The following is a 25,788-nucleotide window of genomic DNA, read 5'->3' as shown; positions in this document are numbered from 1 at the left end:
CTAGGTATCTCTGCTGCTGTTATTTTTCCTCCGTTGTAGCTATTTTCTATGGTATCTACCTTTGTGAGATTACTTGGTTTTCTTTGTATTATGGTAGTGTTGTGGTTTGCTGCCTTTTTTTGGGGGGTAGGGTGGGGAGCGCGGGAATAGCTCTAGTTAAGTGCACTCCATGTCCAAGAACATTTTATTTTAGTATTTTAAATAGTGATTCAGAAATATAAATCCTACTCATAGTTGTCATCTTTTTAACCAGCTCTTCACTTTATAAATCTTTTTCTTCTGAAGCTTTTTCCCTTTAATTAGTCCAAGTGATTAAAAACAGCACCTTTACTTTGAGGTTTTAACATTTCTTGCTCAAGACTTCATAATCTTTAGTAGTGCTTGTTGTTAGATTCCTTCTGGCATTTGTGCCCAAATGAGTCATCAAAAGAGGATACTCATCAGATTTGTTCACTTCTGGGATGTCCTGTATTGTCTCAATACATGACCAAGGAAGATAACACACCTCAGTACCCCTCAGCATTGAATCATATCAGGTATCCATTCTTCTTAATCTTTTTGATCGATATCTTAAGTGATAGCATTGTAGATCCACATTATTTTTCCTTTAAAGGACAAGCAGTTGGATCTTTTGATGATCCAGTGCTCTCCTATGTAAGGAGCATATTGTCTGTTACTTAATTGCAGCTGTTCATTGGTCCTTTATCTTGTGTCATATTTTCTATTCTATATACTTCTGATATAGGTTACGATTCCCTTTTGTTTTATTAGAACCTTTTTCTCCTTTGTTTTTATATTGAAGCAGTTCTCCCTGTGTGTGTGTGTGTGTATGCTTAATAATCTTAAATTGTTTTTCTTTGCATAGTAACACAAAAAGTGCTTATTTAGTTTGGGTCTTTGCAAAATTCCTTTCTTCAGAAATCTGTCTTTTGTCATTCTTGCCCACCCTTTCATTTTACATATAATTTTTTAAGCCTGGAGCAATTACCTGACTTACAAAGGTCCCACAGTTAATTGTAAGGAAGAAATTAGAACACAGGTTTCTAGATTTCTAGACCAGTTTTCTTTCTGTTGTATTCCATATTGGAATAGTCTGTTTCTCATTTGAGTGTTGGCAATACCAGATTTGGTCTGAGTAAGGATGAGTGCTATAACCAGGAGCATGAGAGAAAACTGCGTGTCCTGTATCTTCAGAATACAGCTTTGATTGTGGGTATGTGTGTGGTAGTTTTATTCCCTCACTTCATAGGCTTTGAAGGCATGGGTAATGCCTCCCACATTGACTAGTCTGGGTGCTGCGGGAATCTCATTTGCTTCCCTCCTAGCTGTCCTGTGAGCTAGGAGTCATGGTGACTGGCACCTGGGTGTTCTCTGTACATCAGCTTCAGAGAACCTAAGCTGTTTTCTTTTCCTCTCCTTACAGGGAGTGTGTGGAGCAGCTGTGTGAATCTACTCCAGTCTGTGTTTACATGAGGGATGAGGTAGGTTAGCAGCTTTCTCTGGCTCAATAACGCCCATCCTCCATTCCCCCCACCCCCTTCAGAATTCTGGCTTCCCTTTCCCTGTGACCTCTCCTAAATCACTACACAAACTTAATGCCACTTTCCGACCTGGAAAATTCTCTCTCCTTCAAACCTGTCTTTAAAGTGTGTGACTGAGAGAAGTTAGATCTTTTCAAAGCCTGATGTGTTTTATGGAAAAAGGCAGGGGGGAGGGGGGGCGGGGGAGAGGACGGGAAGAGAAAAGCAGCTCAAGCTTCGTTGGAACATAACCATAGACTGCCCTGGCGGCTGCTCCTATAAACCTCACTCAATGCCCTGTTTGTTTTTTCAATGTCTCTCAAAGCCCAAGAGTCACAAAAGTGGTTTTGTTTTAATAAATATTTGCTTTGCACCATGTTTTGATCTCTTTCAAAACCTTTTGCAGTATGAAGGTTTTTTGTGTGATGTTCAACAGTCCTGGCTCTTGAAGCCTAGCTTTTCTTCCTACTGGCTCCTCCCTCCTTTTCCCTCTTCTTTTTTTTTTCTAACTCTTTTCTTTCTGAGACTGATGCTTAAGGAGTACTTTCTTTAGCTATAGGTCTCTCCCAACCCCCAAGTCCCTGTTGCTGTTTGTTTTGACCTTGAGCAGAGCTCCTGCCCTTAAGTGGAGGTTGATGGAGAGAGAAAATCTCCTTTTATTTACATATGGTTTGTTTTCCAGAAATCGTTTTAAATGCAAAGCTTACTCATTTCCATTTCCCCTTATATCACAATGCTTAGCACATCTAATAATCACTTAACAAATACCTATAGGCTAACCTGAGAAGAGATTTCCTTGATTGGGGTTAAATAGGAGGATCTTGACTGGGGGAATGAATTATAGATGGTTAAAAGTAGAAAGAACTAAAAGAGATCACCTAGTTCAATTCTTACTTTATAAATGCACAAATTTGGGCTCTCAGAAGGAACTTATGGATGCTCTAGAACTCTGGTTTTCTCATTAACTACTGTTGTTGAATATTATTCTGCTATTGAGATAATCAGGTTGTGTACAGAACAGTGGAATACTTGTCTAAAGTTTGACATTTCCTGCTTTTATATACATTGTTTCTGTGCTATCCATTGCACAAAGATATTTATCATCTGTTCTATTTTCTTTTATCTTATGATTTGAAGGAGGCACATGGACACAGATATATGTTTATAAGAAATGTGCCTTATAAGGAAAATGTTAAATACATGAATTAAAGTAAAGTATCTGTCTTAGACTGGTCAAATGAAAAGTTTTGGGGTATGGATAGAGAGTAGCAGAGGGCAAACTGAGAAATTTTAGTGTTTAGATGTTGTGAGAAAGGGGAAGTAATCAATCTATTTGATCTCCAAAAGGCTCATGGAAGATACGGGATTTCATGAGCTTCTCTCTACTGCTATGATCCTGACATCCTTAAGGAGTGGAATATTGGCATACTAGTGAAGGAGAGACTTCTAGAGAGAGTCTTGGGGCTTTGATGAGAAGACTGTGGTGGATGTCTAAAAATTAACTTGTTCCCAAAGACTCAAAAAGTATTTGGAACAACTCATTGTATCTCTGCACTGTAGCACTCAGGACTGTTCAATTTAATTACTCCTTTTTAATATGACTGAAGAAGAGGAGTTTTCATAGTTCACATCCTCATTCATAGGAATTTTGCCTTGTTCCATGCTTCTTTTCTGCATCCCTGGGGCTAATGCTCCTTATTGTGTCCCCAAATAGGATGCCAAAAGCAATGCCTCAAGTAAAATTAGATGTGATAATGTTTAAAAGGGCACCTGGCAATTCTGAAAATTCTTGAAGGAGAAAATCTCCTTCAACTCTGCCTCAGTGAGGGATTTTGCCCCAGGGACAAACAGTTTCCTTGTTATCTGGGTGAGGTCAGCTCAGTCCTGAAACTCATTGAATTCAATTCAGGCTGAAACCCTGCTAAGAGTCAACTTGGGACTCCATCCACGAGCCCCCTTCAGCTTGTAGCCAAAGCCCCGTATTATAAAAGAGCCAAACTAAAATCCTCTCTTTGCAGAGGTTCCAAACACCCCTATGCTTTCCACGCCAAGGGCCTCTGTCCACTGGAATACTCTTTCTAGTGCCATCTTCTCTTTACCCTCATCTATTTCCCTAACCAGACTTTAACCTTACTCCCAGTTTCCATAATAAACCCTTTTATCAATCTAGGTTTTCGAATCTGTAAATTCCTTTACAGTACCGTCAGAAGGGAGTCCCCAAAACTCCCTACCCTTGCGTTGAATCCCAAGGGGTTGCAGGGGAACCAAACCTCTCCATTTAGTTCCCTGAATCCCGAACCTGCCACTAGACTTTATCATTAACTCCCTGACCACCAGAAACCCTAATTTCATTTTGGTTCCCTAAATCTAAACCTCATCAGTAGAACCTTGTGCTACTTCCCTACCTCCCAGCCCTCCAAAAAAAAAAAAAAAAATCTTGAGACAATTTTACTTGCTCTTCAATGAACTTTAGGTAAATCTTTACTTTTGGATAAACTGTTCTACTTTCTTATTAATCTAATTAAAACGATACACAAATGATCCTGATGAGGTTTAGGTTTTAGGGTTCCCTTTGGTCAGGAAACCAAAATATGATAAGGTTTAGATTTAGGGTTGTCAGGAAACCAAATGATGAAATTAGGGTTCCTGATAGGGAGTTAAATGATGAGGTCTCGAGGCAGGTTTGGGGTTCAGGGAACCAAATGGAGAGGTTTGGCTCCCCTGATACCTCCTTGGGATTTGGCACATGGGTAGGGAGTTTTGGGAACCCCTCTTCTGGAGGCACAGAGAGTCTTCATAAAGGAATTTACAAACCCTAAAACCTAGATTGGTAAAAGAGGTTTATTATTGGCATTGGGAAGTCAGCCTTTGCTATGCATGAACAGAAAGGCTGAATTCCTTAATGGCAAAGTCCCAAAAGTAGTGGAGGAGTCCTGGCAGAGAAGTAAAATTTAGAGAAATCCCGACAGGGGACATAGAGTCTCTTTAGGGATATAGGCGAGGGAGATAAAGAGAGAGTAGCGCTGGAAGAGAATATTATTCCAGCAGGCAGAGGTTTCCTTGGCATGGCATGGCATGACATGTTAGGACCTCTGCAAAGAGAGGGTTTAAGATAGCCTCTTTTATAATAGGAGCTTTGGCTACAAGGGAGGCCTGCTCCATGGGGGCTAGTGGATGGAGTTCCAAGTTGGTTCTTTTTATCTACAAACTGGGTTTCAGCTTGAGCTAGCTAGCCCCACCTGGAATTGAATAGAAAATCTTCAATTGAATAGGATTGGAATTCTTTAACTCAGAACTGAACCAACCCCACTTAGATAACAGAATGGAGCTGTTTATCTTATTTTCCTCGCTGGGGTCCCACAGACACAGAGTCCAAGGAGAATCTCTCCTACAAAGAGTTTTAGAGTTTCTGGGTCCCTTTTTCAGTTCTATTTATCCTATTTCCTTTTTTGGTTTATTTTGCCTAGAAAAGGTATTTTTTTTTTTTTAAGTGTTGACCTAGTTTCACAGTTTTCAGATTCCTGTATTTAAGCTCTTTGAGGACAGTCCATTAGAAAGATAACTGATAAACCTATTGGTTGTGTTGCCTAAAAACAGCTAAATTATAGTAGTGGGGATATAGCCTTTGGCTATTGGCTTCAGTATTAGTCTTAAGCAATTATTGAGTGTGCAAAGCCCTTTGCCCCATGTAGACACTCCTTTGAAACTGAATTTAGCTTTTTTCACTTTAAATACTCTGGGGGGGGAGGGTAGGTAGGTGGCACAGTGGATAGAGCACCAGTCCTGAAGTCAGAAGGACCTGAGTTCAAATGTGGCCTCAGACACTTAACATTTCCCTAGCTGTGTGACCCAGGCAAGTCTCTTAACCCCAATTGCCTCAGGGAGGGCAGAAGAATTCTCTGGAAGGAAAGATAAGAGAATTAGCAAGCCAAAATATCTATGATTATTATAACTAAGAAAATGACATGGACTAAAAATGAAGCAGTTAGGGGTTAAGACAGACCTGAAAGTAAACCAGACTTACATCTCTTAAGATACCCAGAAAGAAGAGGAGGGGTTGAGTTCTATCAGAAATACTGCCTTGAGTTGATTCCTTTCTCCTTCCATTTGTCTGAGAGCTACTAAATGTTAGGGATCTAGAATCCATTCTCATTATCTTTGCTTCTTTCATGAACCATCCTATAATAATAGTCAACATGTATATAATGCTTTAAGGTATGTAAAATATTTCACATATTTTTTCATTTTATTTTTACAATAGCCCTAGGAAGTAAAGGCTATGATTCTTCTCAGTGTATAAATAAAATCCTCAGCTAATAGATAAAAGCAAATAGATTAAGTGACTTGCCCACAGTTACATAGCTGGTAAATGAGGCTGGATTTTAATTTGGGTATTCTTCAGTTCAACAGTGTGTTTGCTGTTTCTAGAGCCTATTGTCTAGTAAGGGTGATCATACATTATACCAGTTTATATTGTTCCCTTTTGTCTTCACTCAATATTTGTAGGCAAATCAAGTTTTAGTGAGCAGTTCCTCTCCTCCCTCACTCCCCTAATTTTTATATAGTTCCAATGAAGATAAAAGACAGTTTGTCCCCTGAAAAGCAAGTGTTGGTCAGGATGAGGCTCCAGCTCCATTTTGGGGTGGAGTAGAGGAGTGAATATAATGGAGTTATTGTATATATGAGTAGCAGATCTTCTCTCAGCTCTCACTTAAGGGAACCATTTTCTGTTCTCATAGACTGCTCCCCCTAAGTTCTTTACCTGGGAAATAGGATTACTTTAGGGATAACTCAAAGGGAACAGTAGGTACTTGTTATAGGAAAGGATACTAGGAAACAGTTCTAGACCTTTGTGGGGAGGGGAATGATGAAGATCTTTGTATTTATTGGACAAAGATTAAATTTATATTGTATCAAGACAAACTGTATCCATTAATGCTGATTAGATTATGATCAAGTAATAAAGAAAAGATAATGACTTAAAATTTGGGTTGGCTATATAAAAAAATACTGATTTCAGTCATTTGTGGAAACTGCTTACTATTTATGCCTAACTACCATGTATCATAGCAACAATTATGCATATTCTTAAATGAGTTGGTTTAATTTGTGTAAATCCTACTTGATGAAAATCTTCATATATGTTCATTATTTTTGAATTTTTTTGCTCATGTAACCATCAAGGTTTTTTTTTTTTTTTGACATTTTTATTGTTATTTTGAAGTTGACAAACATTAATCAACCTGTGGATTGATTATTTTCGTATACACAGAACAGAAAAAGAGAATTCCATATACATAGAGGAAGAAAAAAAGAATTATTTGTGAAATTAAGACTACATTACATACAGTTTTCATTTTAAAGATGTCCTATTTGTGCCTCCTGAGCTCCTGAGTTTTTTTTTTTTTTTTTTTAATGTTTTTTGGCATCATTAGTGCATTAGTTCATTTGTCATCCTATACTCGGCCATTCCACAATTGATAGACATCTCCCTGGTTTCCTGTTCTTTGCTATAACAAAAAGACTTGTGAATATTTTTGTTTGTTTGGGACATTATCTTTGATTCCTGAGGTATATATCCAGTTGTGATATTGAAAGATGAAAAGCTATGGACAGTTTAGTCACTTTTTGGACATAGCTCCAAATTGCTTTTCAGAAATGTTAGACCAATTCAGATCCACCAATCATGCATTAAGTGTGCCTATCTTCTCATAATCCTTCCAGCAGTTGTCCTTTTTCCATTTTTGGTACTTTTGCTAATCTGATGGGTATGAGATGTGGAGCCTCAGAGTTGCTTAACTTGGAATTCTCTTTATTGATTTGAATATTTTTGTATATATCATAGTTCTCCTTTGATAACTACCTTTTCATATGTTTTGACTATCTTTTGAAGAATACCTTTTATTCTTATATATATGAATCTATTTCTTGTACGTAGTGGATATTAGACCTTTATCAGAGAAATTTGCTACAAAGATTTATTTCCAGTTAACAGTTTCCCTTACAATTTTAACTACATTGGTTTTGTTTGTATAAAAAAATTATTTAATTTTACATGATCAAAATTATCCCATTTTATTTTCTGTGATTTTTTTTTTTCTATCCCTTATTTGGTCATTTCATACCCACAGTTGCAGAAAGTATCATTTTTTCTTTTCTCTTTTAATTTTGTATATAATACCAATTTTTATATTTAGGTCACACTTCTACTTGGAGCTCTTTATGATATATAGCCTGAGTTGTTGGTACAAACTTAATGCCTGCCAGACTGCTTTATAGTTTTGCCAGCATTTTTTGTCAGTTCATGAATTCTTAATACTGTAGTTGGTATCTACAAAGATTTAATTTCCAGTTAACAGTTTCCCTTACAATTTTAACTACATTGGTTTTGTTTGTATAAAAAAATTATTTAATTTTACATGATCAAAATTATCCCATTTTATTTTCTGTGATTTTTTTTTTTCTATCCCTTATTTGGTCATTTCATACCCACAGTTGCAGAAAGTATCATTTTTCCTTTTCTCCTTTAATTTTGTATATAATACCAATTTTTATATTTAGGTCACACTTCTACTTGGAGCTCTTTATGATATATAGCCTGAGTTGTTGGTACAAACTTAATGCCTGCCAGACTGCTTTATAGTTTTGCCAGCATTTTTTGTCAGTTCATGAATTCTTAATACTGTAGTTGGTATCTTTGTGTTTATCAAACATTAGGCTACTATATTTACTTACCTTTATTTGTGTGACTAACTGTGTAGTTTGAGGTATGGTTAATGCTAGATCCCATTTCTCCCACTCTTCCAATTTTTTTTTATTATTTCTTTCTGAGATTATTGACCTTGTTCCTTCAGATACATTTCATTATTTTTCTAGATCTACAAAATAATCCTTTGGTGATTTGATTGATATGATACTTAACTTGCTTAAGGTAACTTAAGGTGACATTTTTTATTATGTTAGTGGAACCCAACCATGTGCAATTAGTCTCTCTTTAAATATTTAGATCTGTTTCTCTGTTATTTAGATTTTGTTCTGTTGTTGTAATCATATAGTTTTTGCAGTATATTAGTGAGTGGACTCCCAGACATTATATACATTCTGTAATTATTTTTAATGTAATTTCCCTTTTCTCTTCCTCCTAAGTGTTGTTGATAAAATATAAAGAGTGATGATTTTTGCTGATTTTTTTGTTCTGCTACTTTCCTGAAGTTATTTCTGTTAATTTTTTGTTGAATCTGTAGATTTCTCTAAAACCATTACATTGCCTGCAAAAAGCTATAATTTTGTGATAGCTAGATGGCACAGGGGATAGAGTACCAGCCTTGGCGTCAGGAGGACAGTTCAAATGTGGCCTTAGACATTTAGCACTTACTAGCTATGCGACCTTGGGCAAGTCACGTAATTCCAGTTGCCTCCTTCAAAAAACAAACCAAAAAATCCAACAATAATTTTGATGGCTAAATACTAGTAATTTTTTTTAAGTTAGAAAGAACATTAATCATTGAAATAATTATTAGGTTTGGTTTTTGGTTCATGATTGAACTCTGCAGAGTTTTTTTGGATATGACCTTTTAGAAGTCTGAAAGCTTGACCTTTTTTTTTTGGATTGGGAATCAGCCTTTTGTGGGGAAGGACTAACTAGAGCTGGAAAAGCAATAGTTGATCTTGACTTGTTTCTTATTTCTTCCCTAAAATATTTTGATAGAGAGCCCTATTCTCCATATGTCATATTCAGCTTTCAATCCCTAATAGCACTCCAAGTTTTTTCCCACCCAAGCTTGACCAGAGAATTTCTCCAATAATCTGTTGGCACTTTGGCTATAGAATTCCCTTTTTAATCTATTCCATTCAGTCCAACTAGTTTGATTTATAGATCATCCAGCCATAAAATGGAGGGGACCTTAAAAGATCATCAGCTCTAATCCAGTTATTTTATGAATCTGGAAATGTAGTGCAGAGAGGTTAAATGACTAGTTAATGACAAATGTGACATTAGAATATTGAGGTTTCTTGATTTCTTAGGAATATATCATTCTGCCATTTCATTTATGAGAAAGCCAAAAGTTTGGGAGGAAAAGTATCACATGATATACAGGGAATTGGAGAAAGGACTTTGGCCCTAGTTAGAAAGATGGGAAATCTTTTAAATTAGAAAAAACTAAAGAGCTTTTTGAGTTAAGAGGGAGGTAGAAGAGAGGTAGTGTAATTTATTGGAGAAGACATTGGACTTGGAGTCAGCAAGAACCAGGTTTAAATCCTATCTTGTATACTTACTAGCTGTCATTTAGTTGTTCTGTGTCTTAGTTTCATCATTAATAAATGAAAGGACTGGATTTAGTGGTTTCTAAGGTCCCTTTTAATCCTAAATATATGATTCTTCTAGAGTTCTTTTAGCAACTGCCTGTTGCTTATTATCTGACTAGCTATCCTCTAGGTATCTTGGACAAAAGTATATTCTGTTCCCCATTTTTGTCTCTTTTCAGATAACTGGGAGTGCTGCTTTACAGAAGACCACACTGAAGTCACTGGGTTTAACTGGAGGCAATGCCATCATCAGGTTAGGTGGAGGAAGTTAGTCTTCCTGTCAGACTTTTTTTTTGGGGGGGGGTGTGAACTTATAGTGGTAAATTTGTTTTGTTTCAGACATCAGAAAAATGCGTTTTAAAAAAAAGTTCAAAGGCAAAAAAAAATTGCATCCTCACAGTAATTACTGCATTTGCCTGTTTATCTAAAACTGTTGCCCAGATGTGTTTCCCATGGTTGCAGATGTTGGCTCAAGCTTTTTACAATGTTATTTGGGTACAAATTTTTTTTTGGGGGGGAAATGTAGTATTATGAGTTTGACAGACATCAACCAACATGAATATTTCTACTTACAAAGAGTTGAACAAGAGGATTGTATATGAAACCATGGATATATTAAATAAAGCTTTTTTTTTTTAAGTATGTAACAAATATAACATTCTTTGTTCCAAAGTTGACCTACTTGTTTCTGCCTCTTTCTGAATCTTCTTTTATTCGTTTCTTTGTGGGTACAAATTAATAAATATTGTATTGATTGGGTGGGAAATGCAAGTTATTTGTATGTAATCTCACTAATGTTTAATTAAAAAATTGTTTGAAACCTGGTTTTGATAGTTTCTGTGGAAAGCTGGTTCCTGTGGCTCCGCCTGCTGGTTGGCTTTGAGATTAGCTCCTCCTAACTTGTTTAGGTTTAAACCCCCAATCTAAAGAGCTTTCTAGATCGTGAGCCCGGGCTTAATTTCACTTGTACATGATGTTCAATTGGTGCTTACTTTGCTCATTGCACTGTAGAGAAGGGGAAACAGACCAAACTCTCTGTTGTTCAGTCAAGATCATTTGGTTGACTTGCTGATTCCATCAGAAAAGCTTTGTTTAGAGCCATTTACTCTTTATCAATATGGGCTAGGAAGTGGCACTCAGGAAATCCTAGAGGCAATGAGGATGTGGGGTTTTGTTTTTTTTCTGTTTCTAATATTGCTTACTATTGTCTTGGTTTTCTCCTAACAGGTTTTCCATGAAGATGTGTGAATCACCTAACAAGCAGGAGGCTGTGGTTCCCAAGATTAAACTCTCAGGAAACCTTGCCCCATCTATCTCTGTTGATCAGGCCACCAGCAACTCTCTGCTTTCTTTGGGCTCTGGTGAGCTAAGCAGTGGTGATTTGAGCCGACCAGATGATGCAGTTGCTTCAGGGATCAGCCAAATAGATTGTCTGGGCCTTAAACGGTTGGATGATGAAATGAGGCTGAGTTCCAAGGAATCAGTATCTCCTTCCTTTGTTCCTTTCTCTGGGGGCGGGCAGCGTCTTGGAGGCTCCTCTATACCTTCAAGACATCTGGTGCCATCTTCAGCCAAATTGCCAAAATCTCTTTCTAGTCCTGGAGGCCCTTCTAAACCAAAGAAATCCAAGCCTGGCCAGGAGGAGGAACAAGAACCAGAAGAGGTAAGAAATATTTTAGAAATTTCAGTGTACATGGTACTCAAGAGTCTTTTTAAATCTGCATTTCCATTAGCATAGGAGGCAATAACTGTGATAAAGAAGATATATTTTTCCTTGTTCAATGGCTTAAAGATTAGAGAATGAACAAGTGAAAAGACATTTTATTAAATGTTAATTCATACTAAGCACTGTATTAAGTACTGAAGATACAAATATAAAAGGAGAGACTTTCTGACATCAAGAAACTTAAATCTTTTTTTTTTTTTCCTGAGACAATTGGGGTTAAGTGACTTGCCTAGGATCACACAGCTAGGGAGTGTTAAGTGTCTGAGGCCAAATTTGAACTCAGGTCCTCCTGACTTCAGGGGGGTGCTCTATCCACTGCGTCACCTAACTACCCTAAGAAACTTTTATTTTAATAGGAGAGACAACGTATAAAGGAGACTGGAGCAAGACTGCATTTTAATTTAGAAAGTTAACAGCATGATGATGGAGTCCAAGATTAGTAAGCTGGTATTGTTTTCAGTATTATTGGTAGTATTATTTTATTATGGTTCCAAAATTAGCTGGAGTAGGGATGGGAAGAATAGGACTGAGAATCCAGGAGGGTAAGGATATAGTGAATCACAGAAGCCATCAACTAATCAGAATAGTGGTGGGGAAAGAGCAGGGAAGGGAGCTTTGGGACACCTGGTTTTAACAATCAGATCTGTCATGTGGTAAGGTTGAGTTCATAGCTTCTCCAGTCTTCTGCTTTGTCTGATCTTTTGTTTTTCCAGGTTATGAATTAATTCAGTTTTTAAACCTGAGCCCACTTCTCTGACCCTTTCCTGTACTTTCAGCTATTTGGGATTCAGAGAATGCAAATTAATTTGAGTATTAGCTTAAATAGAGCAGAATTTAGATACTAAATTTACTGCTAAAAATCATGGGATATAGTCTGAAGTTCTCTCCTGGGTGACAAAAGTAAAACAAGTTCTGGGTGACAAAGACAAAAGTAAAACAAGTTCTGTGCTTTAGCAGCTTATGTTTGATAGGGTCAGGATGCAATATGTAAATAAATAAAAACAAAAACATTTTATGAGGAAGAAAAGGTTAGTAACTAAGGGCTCCAGGAAAGGCCACATGGAGGATGTAGTGAGCATCTAAACTGAGCCTTGAAAGAAGTTTCAGCATGAGTGAGTGCATTTCTGGTTACCTCTTTAAAGGAACGGAGACTAGAGATAGATGTTCTTTCTTTTTCCTCTTTTTTTTTTTTTTTTTTTTTGGAGCCATTTGAGAGATAAGTGACTTATCTGGGGTCACTAGTAAGGGTTTGAGGTTGGATTTGAACTCAGATCCTCCTGACCCTAGGACTGGTGCTGTATCTGCTAAGTTACCTAGTGACCCTGTAGATTTTCAGATTTGGGTAACAGCTTAAATAGTTCATATTCTCTGGATCATAGACTTTGTAAATGAGTGAGTAAAAGAAAAATGCATTTATTATGTACTCTCAAAAAGAACCCAAGATAGTCCTTTCATTTAAGGAGCTGATCTTCTAATGGAGGAATCTTAATTTATACAAGTTAAACTCCCAGCAAGACTTGGGGATTTCCTGAATGAAAGGGATTAGAGTTGTTACAGGAGGATAGGATGGGGTGAGGGAAGAGGTTGGCCAAGGATTTGAAGCTATCTGGTAGTGTTGGGATGACTTGGTTTTGGGCAAAAGAGGGTGAAAGTTCCACCTACTAGAACCCTGATCTCAGGGTTCCAGTGGGATGAAAATAATAAAAGGGGTGGACACATGATTTGGAGATACCAGAGGAGTGAAAAAGCCACTTAGGTCAATCAGATGAAAGTTCACCAGTTGAGCCCAGGGCCTGGGGTAGGAAATGGAGTTATATGAAATAAATATAGAAGAGGTAAATGAGAACTGCCACATTGTGAAAGTGGCAGATTGAATAGTTTATTTTTTATCTCAAAGGGACCACTGATGATTTTTAAATAAGGAGAGGGATTTTGATGTGGTGAAACATGTGTTCTAAGGCTATTAATTGGTTAGTATATGGAACATGTATTGGAGAAGGATGTAGTAGTGGGACTGTGTTGTAATATAGATGAGAAGTATAAGGTTCTATTTGAGTGGGTATGCCAAACACTGTGCGAAAGGCTCTATGATATCTCATTTTGTCCTTATCACAGGTAAGATAGATGCTATCATTATCCATTTTATAGTTGAAAAAATAGGCAAATAGAGCTTCAGTGATTTGCCCGAGGTTATACAGCTAGTAAGTGTTTGAGGCCAGATTTGAACTTGTGACTTTCCGACCTTAAGCCCAGTACTCTATGCCTTGTACCTCTTGGTCCTTCATGACAGGATTTGTTGGGGAAGAAGCAAGCATAACTTTGAGGCTGTGAAGCAGAGGGACCGAAAAGGATGATAGTAGCCTCAGCAGAAATTGGAAAGTTTGGTATAAGAAATTGTTGTTTTAGCAAAATTTTTTAAAATGACAAGCATTTATTTTTGTTTTTTTCATACCTCTTCTTCCCCATTAAGAAGGAAAAAAAAATCACAACTCTTCTACCATATATGTTTTGTTGCTTTTGTAGGGGCAGTTAAATGACACAGTGGAAAGAGTACCAGAGCTGGAGTCAGAAAGATTCGTCTCCCTAAGTTGACATTTGGCCTTAGACACTTGCTAGGTGTGGGACTCTGGGCAAGTCAGTGACTTTTTTGCCTTAGTTTCTTGAACTGTAAAATGGGGATAATGGTAACTAACCTTTACCTCCCAGGGTTATGGTGAGGATCACATAAGATAATAATTATAAAGTACTTAGCACAGTGCTTTATACTTCCTGAAGTTTTTGTTGTAGTGAGTAGCTGGACTCCTTGGTTTGATAGAATAATAGCATAGGATTATGTTAGTTTGCTTTTGTATGTTGTGTACAGGGCATGGACATTTGAAGAAATGTAATAAGTTCCATTTTTGGACATGCTGAGCCATATATACTTATGAAACATAGATAGTGATGATCAGCGCTTGGTTGGTGGTTCCAGACTGGAGTCAGGAGAAAGATTATGATGACATTTATAGATCTGGGAGTCATCTGTTTAAAGGTGATAATATGGCAGTAGTTGGGATTGCCATAAAAGGCGATATAGAAAGGACATCCTAACAGTATTGCGTTTTGGACTGTGCTAAGGAGTTTTTATACCATTAGTCTGTTATTCAGATATCAGCCCATTTGTAATTCACACCCCCATATGTCATATGCATGTTAACGTGCACTTATCTAGTTTATCTTATTTTCTCCATTTATCTGTATCCTCTCTTGTCAAATATTGGCAAAGGGAAATGAAGAAACTTAAGCTGTCTAGACAAACCAAGGAGAGTTCCACAACTTATCCATTTAACTTGTGATGGAAATAGGTGCCTTAGAGCAAGGCCATAGTCTTGCCCCTAGGCTGCATATCCAGGAAGACATTTTTCTTGACTTTAGGTAAACTTTCATAGTTAGACCAGCATTGAAATTGTCTGGTCATCTGTTTTAAGACTTTTGGATGATAGTCAACATCATTATGCTTCTGAAGGTTGCCTCTTATCCATTATGAGTCAGACTGACTTTGTCTAAGTCATATCCTAGCCAGTTGCAATCATGTAAAAACATTTAAAAGGACACACACACAGGGGAAGTGCTAGTTAGGACACATCTGTTCAGTTTTTTCCCTGAAGGACATTATAGAATTATTTTCTTAGTCTTTAGGGCTTTTTCTAGTCTTGTTTTCAGTGACTCAAAAAATGAGATTTTCATTAGCATCCTTGGGAACTTTTTGCATGGCCTGAGACTTCTCACCAACAGGGATTTTCTGGAGTTGAGTCTTAATCTCTTCAGATCTTCACTTCAGCTTAAACCTCTTTAGGATGTTGCTCAGTGTGATTCTTGCACACATTTTGGAAAAACACAAGTTTTATTTATGAATAAGGACTTGCTTCTTCTTTTCCTTGTTACTTAGTCCTTTTAGTCCACTATGATAGAACAAATTGATACATTGCTGCAAAAAGGAATAAACAATGAAAAATGACCTTCTAGTTTTTAGTCTTGGTTTCATGTTAATTAATGTTAAATTTTACTCAGAACTTGTCAATTGACTTTTCATTTGAAAATAATGATATTCCTTGATCTTTTCCTCACCTCATTTCAGTTCTTTTCCCTCCCAAATATAAACAGGACTTTATGTATGAAAGTGTGTGATATTGGATGACATGAGGTAGTATGGTACAATGATAATATATACAGCTCCTTTCAGTGGGTATGAAAGAAACCAGGAAAAGAAATATAATTTGGATTTTCCTGGGGATTTGTAAGGAAAGTGGATCTCTGAATTGTAGAGGGCCGCGGATAGTGCTCTGGATAAGGTATAATACCCTTCAGCCCACAGGGAACCTCCTGAAAAGACCTAGGAAACATCTGGTGGTTCCATCTTTGACTATATGTGCCACTGAAAGACCATGGCTATTAATCCAGTGTGTATGGCATTTGACTCATTGTTAAGGACCATGCCTAGATGAAAAGACAGGTCAATTCTTGGAGAGCCTCCACATTTGTAAATCATAACATTTGAAGGAGTTGCAAAGCAGCCTTTACTAATGCAGATGTTTCTTATGGATTGGGAATGAAATTAATAAGAGGGAAGAGGAGAGAGGTCAGACAACTCAACAGCCTCTCAGTCTCCTTGTATCATTATTATCATCCTCTCACGTGAAAAGAACCATTCTACAGGTCTGAGTTAGACCTTCAGCAGCCAATGGCAAGTGGCTCCTGTATCATAACAACTCATGAACATCAAAAATTGTTAACGAGACTGATGCAGGACTTCACAACTTGCAGAAATCATTAGATTCTCTGACACATTAAGTGATGGGCAATAGATTGGTTTTGTACTATTTCTTGGTTGCTAAAGGAGGTGTATATGTGATTGTTATTTATATACCCTCCTTCTAGGATTCCTGGAAATCTTTTATAATACCATGTTGAGTCATATTGTTACATTACTACTTGCTTGTGTAATACCTCCCATGCTGATGGATTTATGTATACCTGTTTTAACTAAAACAAAAGAAAGCCAGAGATGTAGAGGGCTGCAGATAGTGGGGAAACTCTAGGTAAGGTTTAAGATCCATCAGCCCAGAGGAAACCTGTTGTCAATGTCTGGTTTGGCTCCCCACCTCCCTTTGGTGCTCTTACTTTTCCGAGAAGTCAGGGAGGGCATGACCACCAGTGTTCTCCTTGAAGCAAGGGATACTTATAGTAGAGAGGCATTTACATATCAATATAGTCATGGCTTGCTCTGTGTGATGTGATAACATAATAGTTTAATAGTTGGCATGTACTTAATGTATTTACCAAGGTATTTAAAGGCTGAGAGAACTTGAAATAAGGACTCCATCTTTGACCATTCTCGGGAGTCTCCTGCTTTCTTCACTCCTCCTCCACTAAGACCAAAGCCGATCCCGAGATCTTTCAGAGAGCTAATCCAGATGATATATTTGGAGGCTACAACTATTACTACTATAACAGCTACTACTACTACTACAGTTATTACTATAATTACTACAACTACTACTACTACAACTAGTACTACTAGTACTATTATAACTACAACTACTACTAGTACTAGTATTAGTTGTATATGTAACTGCCTCTCTTTACTGTAATCTCTTGCTTCAAGTAGAACATAGGTAGTCACGCCCTCCTTGACTTCTTAGGAAGGGTGCCAGCACCAAAGGGAGGTGGGGAGCCAAACCAGACATTGTCAACAGATTCCCTCTGGGCTGAAGGGTCTTCTACCTTACCCAGAGTAAGGCCCTCTACACTGAATATGTATATTTGTAAGGGGATGCTTATTTCTCTTAATCATTGCTATGATTACTACTGATTATGTATGTATGTATGTATGTATGTATGTATGTGTAATTACATGCTGATGATGTATATAGTAGGTATGATTATCATTGACTTGCTAATTGGCAAGTGAATGGGAGAGTGAGTAGAACTAAATACAAGAGGGTGAAAATTTTTGTTATAGCTATATATATATATTTAAACCAAGTTACAAGTTTGGTTCCATATCATCAAATTGCATTATTTATTTTTTGGGTTCATGACTTGCTATTTAAAATAGATATTTTACTGATTAGTCTTTTCTTTATTTCACAGTTATCTTCAGAATGAACCCTCTTCTGTAAAAAAAAAAAATCATTTAGCGAAATCAACCAATAATTAGGCCCATAGATTATGTCAATTTGAAAGAAAATTTTCTATGTGAGTGCTAGGAGTTCCAAAATGAAAAGACTTGATTAGTTTCTCATACTCATTTTATTTGGCCAACAACAACAAAAAAAGCTAAGCAAATTTTTTTCACCTGCCTGTGTTTAATTCCTATATTTGGTAGTAAAGGCCTATCCACATGAATGAATATTTGGTAACTCAGGTGTCTGTACTAGAGAAAGGAAAATGAGAAAATCCATGAACAGAAGTTATGTGTCCAAATGAGATTTATTAAAGAATATTCTTTTCAGCCAACTGAGAACTCTTGAAGGCTAGTAGAATACTTTTATGTTATAAATCTCCTCCTTGGTTGAGGTGATAGTGTGACTGCTTCAAAGATGGCTTCCCTACTTTCTCTTTTTTAAAGAAGAAAAATTTTTTTCTACTAGGTCTTAGGGATACGTTTTCCTTTTTAGGGAAAACAGATAGTATTAAGCTCTGACTCTTTAAAAGGAAGTGCTGGTGTTGTGTGTGCTTTCCATGTTAGATTTAGTAGTTAGTACTTTCTTTTTGTCCAGCAATGAGCTAGGGAATATGAGGGAGAAGGAAGATAGAAGATATCATTCCTGAATTCTAGGAGCTAATGGTCTAAGAAGGTAAGAAAAGGTAAGAAGGTTAAAAAAAAAAAAACAAAAACACTTGAAATAATTTGGAAGCAGTTAAATACTTTTTTCTTTTTTTTTATTTTTTATTATAGCTTTTTATTTACAAGATATATGCATGGGTAATTTTTCAGCATTGATAGTTGCAAAACCTTTTGTTCCAGTTTTTCCCCTCCTTCCCCTCCCCCCTCCCCCAGATGGCAGGTAAACCCATACATGTTAAATATGTTAAAGTATATGTTAAATACAATATGTGTATATATGTCCATACAGTTATTTTGCTGCACAAGAAGAATCGGACTTTGAAATAGTGTACAATTAACCTGTGAAGGAAATCAAAAATGCAGGCAGACAAAAATAGAGGGATTGGGAATTCTGCATAGTGGTTCATACTCATTTCTCTGAATTCTTTCGCTGGGTGTAGCTGGTTCAATTCGTTACTTTTCAATTGGAACCGATTTGTTTCGTCTCATTGTTGAAGAGGGCCACGTACATCAGAATTGATCATCATATAGCATTGTTGTTGAAGTATATAATGATCTCCTGGTCCTGCTCATTTCAATCAGCATCAGTTCATGTAAATCTCTCCAGCCTTTCTGAATCATCCTGCTGGTCATTTCTTACAGAACAGTAATATTCCATAACATTCATATAACACAATTTATTCAGCCATTCTCCATTTGATGGGCATCCACTCAGTTTCCAGTTCCTGGCTATTACAAAGAGGGCTGCCACAAACATTCTTACACATACAGGTCCCTTTCCCTTCTTTAAGATTTCTTTGGGGTATAAACCCAGTAGTGATACTGCTGGATCAAAGGGTATGTACAGTTGGATAACTTTTTGAGCATAGTTCCAAATCGCTCTCCAGAATGGCTGGATATGTTCACAAGTCCCCCAACAATGTATCAGTATCCCAGTTTTTCCCACATCCCTCCAACACTCTGCATTATCTTTCCCTGTCATTCTAGCCAATCTGACAGGTGTGTAGTGGTATCTCAGAGTTGTCTTAATAGTTTCAATTTCTTCATCTGAGAATTGTCTGTTCATATCCTTTGACCATATTTATCAATTAGAGAATGGCTAGATTTCTTGTAAATTAGAGTCAATTCTCTATATATTTTGGAAATGAGGTCTTTATTAGAACCTTTGACTATAAAAATGTTTTCCCAGTTTATTGGGAAGCAGTTAAACACTAAATAGTTTTGCATTCCTCCACGTACCTTAGGAATTCAAAGAAGAAGGGAGAGATCTTAGAAGAGTTCTGTGAGCTATGTGGATTAGAGTTGTGGAGGAATTCTTTATGGAGATTTTTGTTGGTAATCAAACCATTCTGCAAGATCAATAATGGAAATGATATTACTATTTTACAGAGGAGGAAATTGACGGCCATAGGTGTCAGATGATTTTTTTTTTAATTGTGTCATAGTCTTAGACCTGGGTTTCAGATCCAGGCCTCTTACCTCTTAGTCCACTGTTCCAGTAGAACACATTGGACAAGTAGAGAGGAACAATCATTGTATGATAGGTAGGGAAAGTATCAGGGACAAAAACTCACAATACAAAGAATAGTCTGATTGGAACAGGGCTTATATTTGTGATTAGAAAGAAAAATTTCGGTAGTCATGATGGGGTCAGATTATGGAAGGTCAAGAGTTTGAGTATGATACAGTAGATATTAGAAATCATGATGGGTTCTTAACTAGGGGAGTAAAATGGTGAAAAAAATATTGGGTAATCTGGCAGTAAGATGCATTAGAGTAGGAAGGAACTATAGCAAGATCAGTTAATACAGTGTTACTATAAACTAGGTGTAAAGTAGTAAAGAGCTAAATAAAGATAGAGGCTACATGAATAAAAAATAAAGGGCTGAATCAGTGGATTTAGAGCTCAAAGGGAACTTGGAGCTCAGTTAGTACAACTGTTTCATTTTACATATGAGGAAACTGAGGACCAAAAAGGTGAAGTGACTTGCTGCAGTCACATTTAAGTAGCAAGGTTAATATTTGAACACAGGACTTCTTCCTTCAGATTTTCACTGCATTATATTCCGATGCTATTTCTATAGCTTTACAAGTGTAATTTAAAATTCAGGGCCATGAGTGATTTCTTCTAATATATTTTTTAAATATAATTTTCAAAAATGAGAAACAAGAATCCAAGATTTGAAAAATTAAGAATGGAAAAGCATATAAGTACAGGTTGATGCCTTTCACCTTCTAATGGAAAGCAAATAGCTGTCATATTATGATTGTAAGTGAATTATTGGCAACAAAGTAAATTTACATTTTTATAAATGTTTTAATTTGCAAAATGTCTTTTTGCTGTATTATTTTACGTGATGTGTCATTGCTTTCACAGATTTTGCAGAGATTTTATTTAATTTTTTGTCAAGAAATCACAATTTAATAACATAGTATAGTAAATTACCTTTGTTACAGCTAACTGTTCCTTAGATTTTCAATGGGATTTATATTAGGCAAGTCATTAAAGGATATTTATTTCCATTTCGAAGATAAATTTCTTAACTTTTGATACTATGTGGCATGGTGCAAAGCCTTATTGTATAAGATTCCATCTTCTCTTAGGAATTTTTGTAAAGTTCAGAATAATTCAGATTTTTGGTCTATCAGTATATTTATCAGAATTCATCATTTCCTTCATGTAGACAAGATTTTCAGACCCAGTGGAATTAAAAATATCCTTGAAACATTTTTTGGGTGGTCTTGTTATTCTTCCATTTTTAAGAAGCCTACATTATATCATAGAAGTATTAAAAACCTTTCCACTGACATGTCTGATGGTTTTTGCTTGTTTTCCAAAGATATATTAGACAGTTTCACAGAAATATCAGTTCTTGGTTGATTTTTGTTTTCAGCAGTACTTTCCTTTGCATTTCATTGTGAATTTGAATGATCCTTGAAACCTTTGACTTCCCATAGCAACAGTAACAAATGCTCTAATATCTTTTTAAGAATCATTGTGTTGTATTCCTTAAGAAGTACTCTTGCATATTTATATGGATTTATTAATATACATCCTTAAAAGTCATAATTAAAAACAAAAGAAAAATTGAGTAGTGAAACCTCTATGTATGATGTGAAATTCAGCACTCAGCTGACAGAGAACTAACTAAAGTTGGGGAAAACAGTTCAGTCTGGTTTCATCTTAATCAAGGTTAGATATTCTGAGTCAGCCTAATGTCAGCAGAAACATGAATCTTGCTGGCACATAATAAAACAATATGAAAATTATTGCTATGCCCAAGTAATTTTTATACTTGGAATATTTTAAAAGAAAAAATGACAGAAATTGATGAAAAATTGAAGGTAGAATCCAGAAAGAGAATTGTGGGGACTGAATGTGAATCACAAGGTAGTATTTTCACCTTTTTTGTTGTTTGCTTGTTTTTTGTTTTCTTTTTCATTTTTGATTTGATTTTTCTTGTTCAGCACAATAATTGTGGAAATATGTATAGAAGAATTTGCACGTGTTTAACAGATATTGGATTACTTGCTGTCTGAGGGAGGGAGTGTGGAGAAGAGAGGGAGAAAAAATTTGGAAGACAAGGTTTTGACTGTTGAAAACTATCTATGCATATGTTTTGAAAGTAAAACTAAAAAAACCAAGAAAAGGAAAGTTGAAGGTAGATATTAAAGTAGAGGGAATAATCAAAAGCAACTCAAAAGTTTTTAGCCTGGAAGAGTGAGAGAATCTTCATATTATTGATAGTAATGTCAGCAAGAAGACATTGTTTAGTGGGAGAAGATTTGCCATTTTACACATTTTGAGAACATAGGGTGAAGACATCTGAGTTGGCATCCTGCTTGTGACTTCTGTGAGAAGTTAGAACTGTGATGTCAATCTAGAAGTCGTCATTGTAGAAGTGACATTTAAAATTACATTAGTGAACTGTGTGATAGCATGTCTTAAGGAGAAAAACAGGAAAAAACAAAGGGAAAACCCAAAGGTGGGAAAATGCATCATACAGTGTTAGAAGTGAAGGAATAATAGAATTTCAGAAAGGTCAGTAATGTCAGTGCCATAGAGAGATCAGTAGGAGGGCAACTGAGAGAACGCTGTTGGATATGTTCATTCATGACCTTTTGTAACAGAAATGTCAAGATTTAGCAGGGGCAGAAGCCATGTTCATGAGGCAAAGAAATTGGGTGGATAGGAATTAGAGATGATGGCTAAAAGTTGTGTCATTTGAGAATTCTGGCAGGGAAAAGAAGGATTGGACAGTAGCCTGAAAAGATGACAAGATTAAGCAAAGCAAAGACAGTTGACCCTGCCTATCAGATTTATGAGTATTGTTGCAGAATTATTTTGTTCTGTTTATATTTGGACCAGGATTTGTTTCTCTTGGACCAATCACTAGCCTGGTGACATATAACTTCCTGTTCTTCAGCCTCCTGGTTTTTCTACCCTTTGTCTGATTTCTGTGCAGTTGTGGCACAGTTGATATATATTCTTTTAGACGTTATAGTGAAAAGAACCAACCCTTCTCTGATCCAGGAGTGAGTGTCCTATATTGTTTAGCCCTTGCAACAGACCTGGTTTGTCCCAATTGAGAATCTAGCACTTAGCATAATGCCTGGCACATAGTGGGTGCTTAGTCAATATTTGGAGACTGATTTTCTACTCTTTTTTTCAGGGAGGTCGTCCATTACTATTTTTGTCATTTTGCTCCCAAACAGGTTTTTTGTTCTCTCCATACTTAGGAAGTACTCAAATACAAGACTTTGCAGTTATTTTGACTAAATGTCATCTTATTAGATTCAGCTGAATGCTCCAGCCTGTCAAGATTCTTTGGAATCCTGATTTGTTGTTTGCTGTTAGTTAACCCTCCTAGCTTTGTTTCACCTGCATACTTAGTGAGCCTAGCATGAATGCAATTATTCAAGTAATTAAAAAAATATTAAATAGTGTAAAGCAAAGCACAAATCCTTACAATGTTTTGTTAGAGACTTATTGCTATGATGACATTGAATCTCACTGACAAGTCATGACTCAATTATTTGTATTATCTAATCCCTATCTCTCCATTTTCATGAAAATGGTATGAGTTATTTTTATCAAAGTTTTGCCAAATTTGAGGTAAATTATTTTAATAGCAATTCCTTCATCTGGTAGTTTAGTAATTTTGTCAAAAAATGAAATGAGGTTAGTCTGGCATCACTTTCTCTTCTTTGCTACAACACCTCCGCTTCTTCCCCTTGTAGCATCTTTTTCCCATTGGTGAGTTCTTCCTGGAGCTTCTGTTTTGAGCAGCTTATCCTTCATTTTCTGGATTTCACCTGTGTGAGTACCTCTTCCTTTATTAGAATGTAAGCTCCTTGAAGTCAATGACTGTCTTTTTTTTTGTATTTCTCTAATGTTTGGCTCAGTGTCTGACATATAAGTGCTTAGAAAGTGCTTTTTGACTAGATAAAGCCATGTTGGCTCTTTGTAATCAAGGTCTAAATATAGCCAATTGCAATGTTTTAAAATTTTTCCAATGATCACTTTTTTTTCTTCCTTCCTGCCTGCCTGCCTGCCTGCCTGCCTGCCTTCCTTCCTTCCTTCCTTCCTTCCTTCCTTCCTTCCTTCCTTCCTTCCTTCCTTCCTTCCTTCCTTTCTTCCTTCCTTCCTTCCTTCCTTTCTTCCTTTTTTTCCCCTCCCCTTTCCCCCGCCTCCCCTCTCCTGCTCTTCTACTTTCCTCTCCCCTCCTCCTCCCTCCAGTTCTGCAGGACCCAAGGGTTTAGATCATATTATTTATCAGCCTGACTAGCATTCTTTTTTTTTTTTTTATTATCCTTTCCTTTTTCTTCCCCCCAAAGATTGAATTGGTGCTTTCAGAGAGTTTATATTTTTGTTATCATTATTACAGAATAAATTCCTAAATTCTCCCCTCCTCCCCCCATTCTTCTGTGAGAATCATATGTAACTACACTCAATTTCTTAATTGCTTACAGTCCAGTTTTTTCTCCCAAACCCCAAAGTGAGTTGCCCAGGGCTGATTTTTCAGGTATTGATTGGGATGGGTTGGTTTTCATATTATGCCTTCTTTTATGGGCTTCTCCTAGTCTCTTTGTGTGATTCTTCACTTCTTACTGATATTTTAATCACCTCCGTGTTTCCTGTAGTCTCGAGAATCTCATTGATGCATTACTTGTCCTCCCCACTCCTGATCATTAGTGCAGATCATTAGTGAACACCATTGGGCCCATTTTGAGTCCTGTTGCTTTTTTAGAAGTCAGCTCTTTCCTGACCCCTTCTGTCAGCCCATATCACTGTTTCTTCCTAAACCAGTTGGAATTATTATTGAGAGGGAGACTTGATAGAACATTCTCAGAAAGATATATTCTGATCCAGGCATTCCATTCATGGCCATCTTTTTCTTTTTTTTTTTTTTTAAATAATTTTTTATTGATAGAACGCATGCCAGGGTAATTTTTACAGCATTATCCCTTGCATTCATTTCTGTTCCGATTTTACCCCTCCCTCCCTCCACCCCTTCCCCGAGATGGCAAGAGTCCTTTACATGTTGAATGGGTTGCAGTATATCCTAGATACAATATATGTGTGCAGAACCAAACAGTTTTCTTGTTGCACAGGGAGAATTGGATTCAGAAGGTATAAATAACCCGGGAGGAAAAACATAAATGCAAGCAGTTTATATTCATTTCCAGTGTTCTTTCTCTGGGTGTAGCTGCTTCTGTTCATGGCCATCTTTTGATCTCTTAGTTTTGTCCTTTGCCCCCTCTCTCTCCCCTCAAAAAAGAAAAAACCCTAAAAAAAAAAAACCCATTTTCTCTGAAATATCTTATTCTTTACAATCTCTTGGCTCTTTTAGCAATATATGATTCTGCTTATATTTTCATCTTATATTTTTGGTGATTCCATAGTTGTGCTGGTTTAGAGTGTTGAAGAGGACTATGAATTTGGTAGGAGAAGACAGATTAGCCTTTCAGGCAGAACCAGTCTGAAAGATACCAATCTATTGCAGGGATTGGCTTTTCTTATTTCATTTGTGCATTCAACCTAGGTATAGAAGCTCTACCCAGTTATCTTATGATAACTGTGAGGCTGTGAATTAGGCATTTAGGTTTTTTTTTTTAAATTATAAAATTAGTTTTATTTTTTGTTCTGAATTCTCTCCCTCATTTCCTCCTTTCACCCATTGAGAAGTTAAGAAAAACAAAACTCATCATAAATATGTAGTCATGCAACATAAACTATATATTTATCATGTCTCCCCTCCTCCCCCCAGAAAATAAAAGATAAAGAAAGAGAAGAAAATAATTTTGCCCTATGCATCTGTTATCTCTCTACATTGAAGTGGATAACACGTTTCATCACTAATCCTTTGCAATTAAAGTAGGTCAGTGCATTGATCTGATTTACT

General features: G+C 36.6%; 1 protein-coding gene across 1 annotated transcript in view; it reads left to right on the top strand.

The window, feature by feature from the left end:
• The window catches only part of ASPSCR1 (ASPSCR1 tether for SLC2A4, UBX domain containing), a 155,233-nt gene that overhangs the window by 47,655 nt on the left and 81,790 nt on the right, over positions 1 to 25,788 (top strand). Inside the window, exons 5-7 of the mRNA XM_051995329.1 lie at positions 1,424 to 1,481; positions 10,007 to 10,080; positions 11,055 to 11,490. Coding sequence (XP_051851289.1) covers positions 1,424 to 1,481; positions 10,007 to 10,080; positions 11,055 to 11,490 — 568 coding nt within the window. The remainder of the gene's footprint in view (positions 1 to 1,423; positions 1,482 to 10,006; positions 10,081 to 11,054; positions 11,491 to 25,788) is intronic.

Source organism: Antechinus flavipes, chromosome 4 (assembly GCF_016432865.1).
Source record: "Antechinus flavipes isolate AdamAnt ecotype Samford, QLD, Australia chromosome 4, AdamAnt_v2, whole genome shotgun sequence".
Classification (NCBI taxonomy): Eukaryota; Metazoa; Chordata; class Mammalia; order Dasyuromorphia; family Dasyuridae; genus Antechinus; species Antechinus flavipes.
Note: the sequence above shows the minus strand (reverse complement) of the source record. Positions and strands in the feature narration are given on the sequence as shown.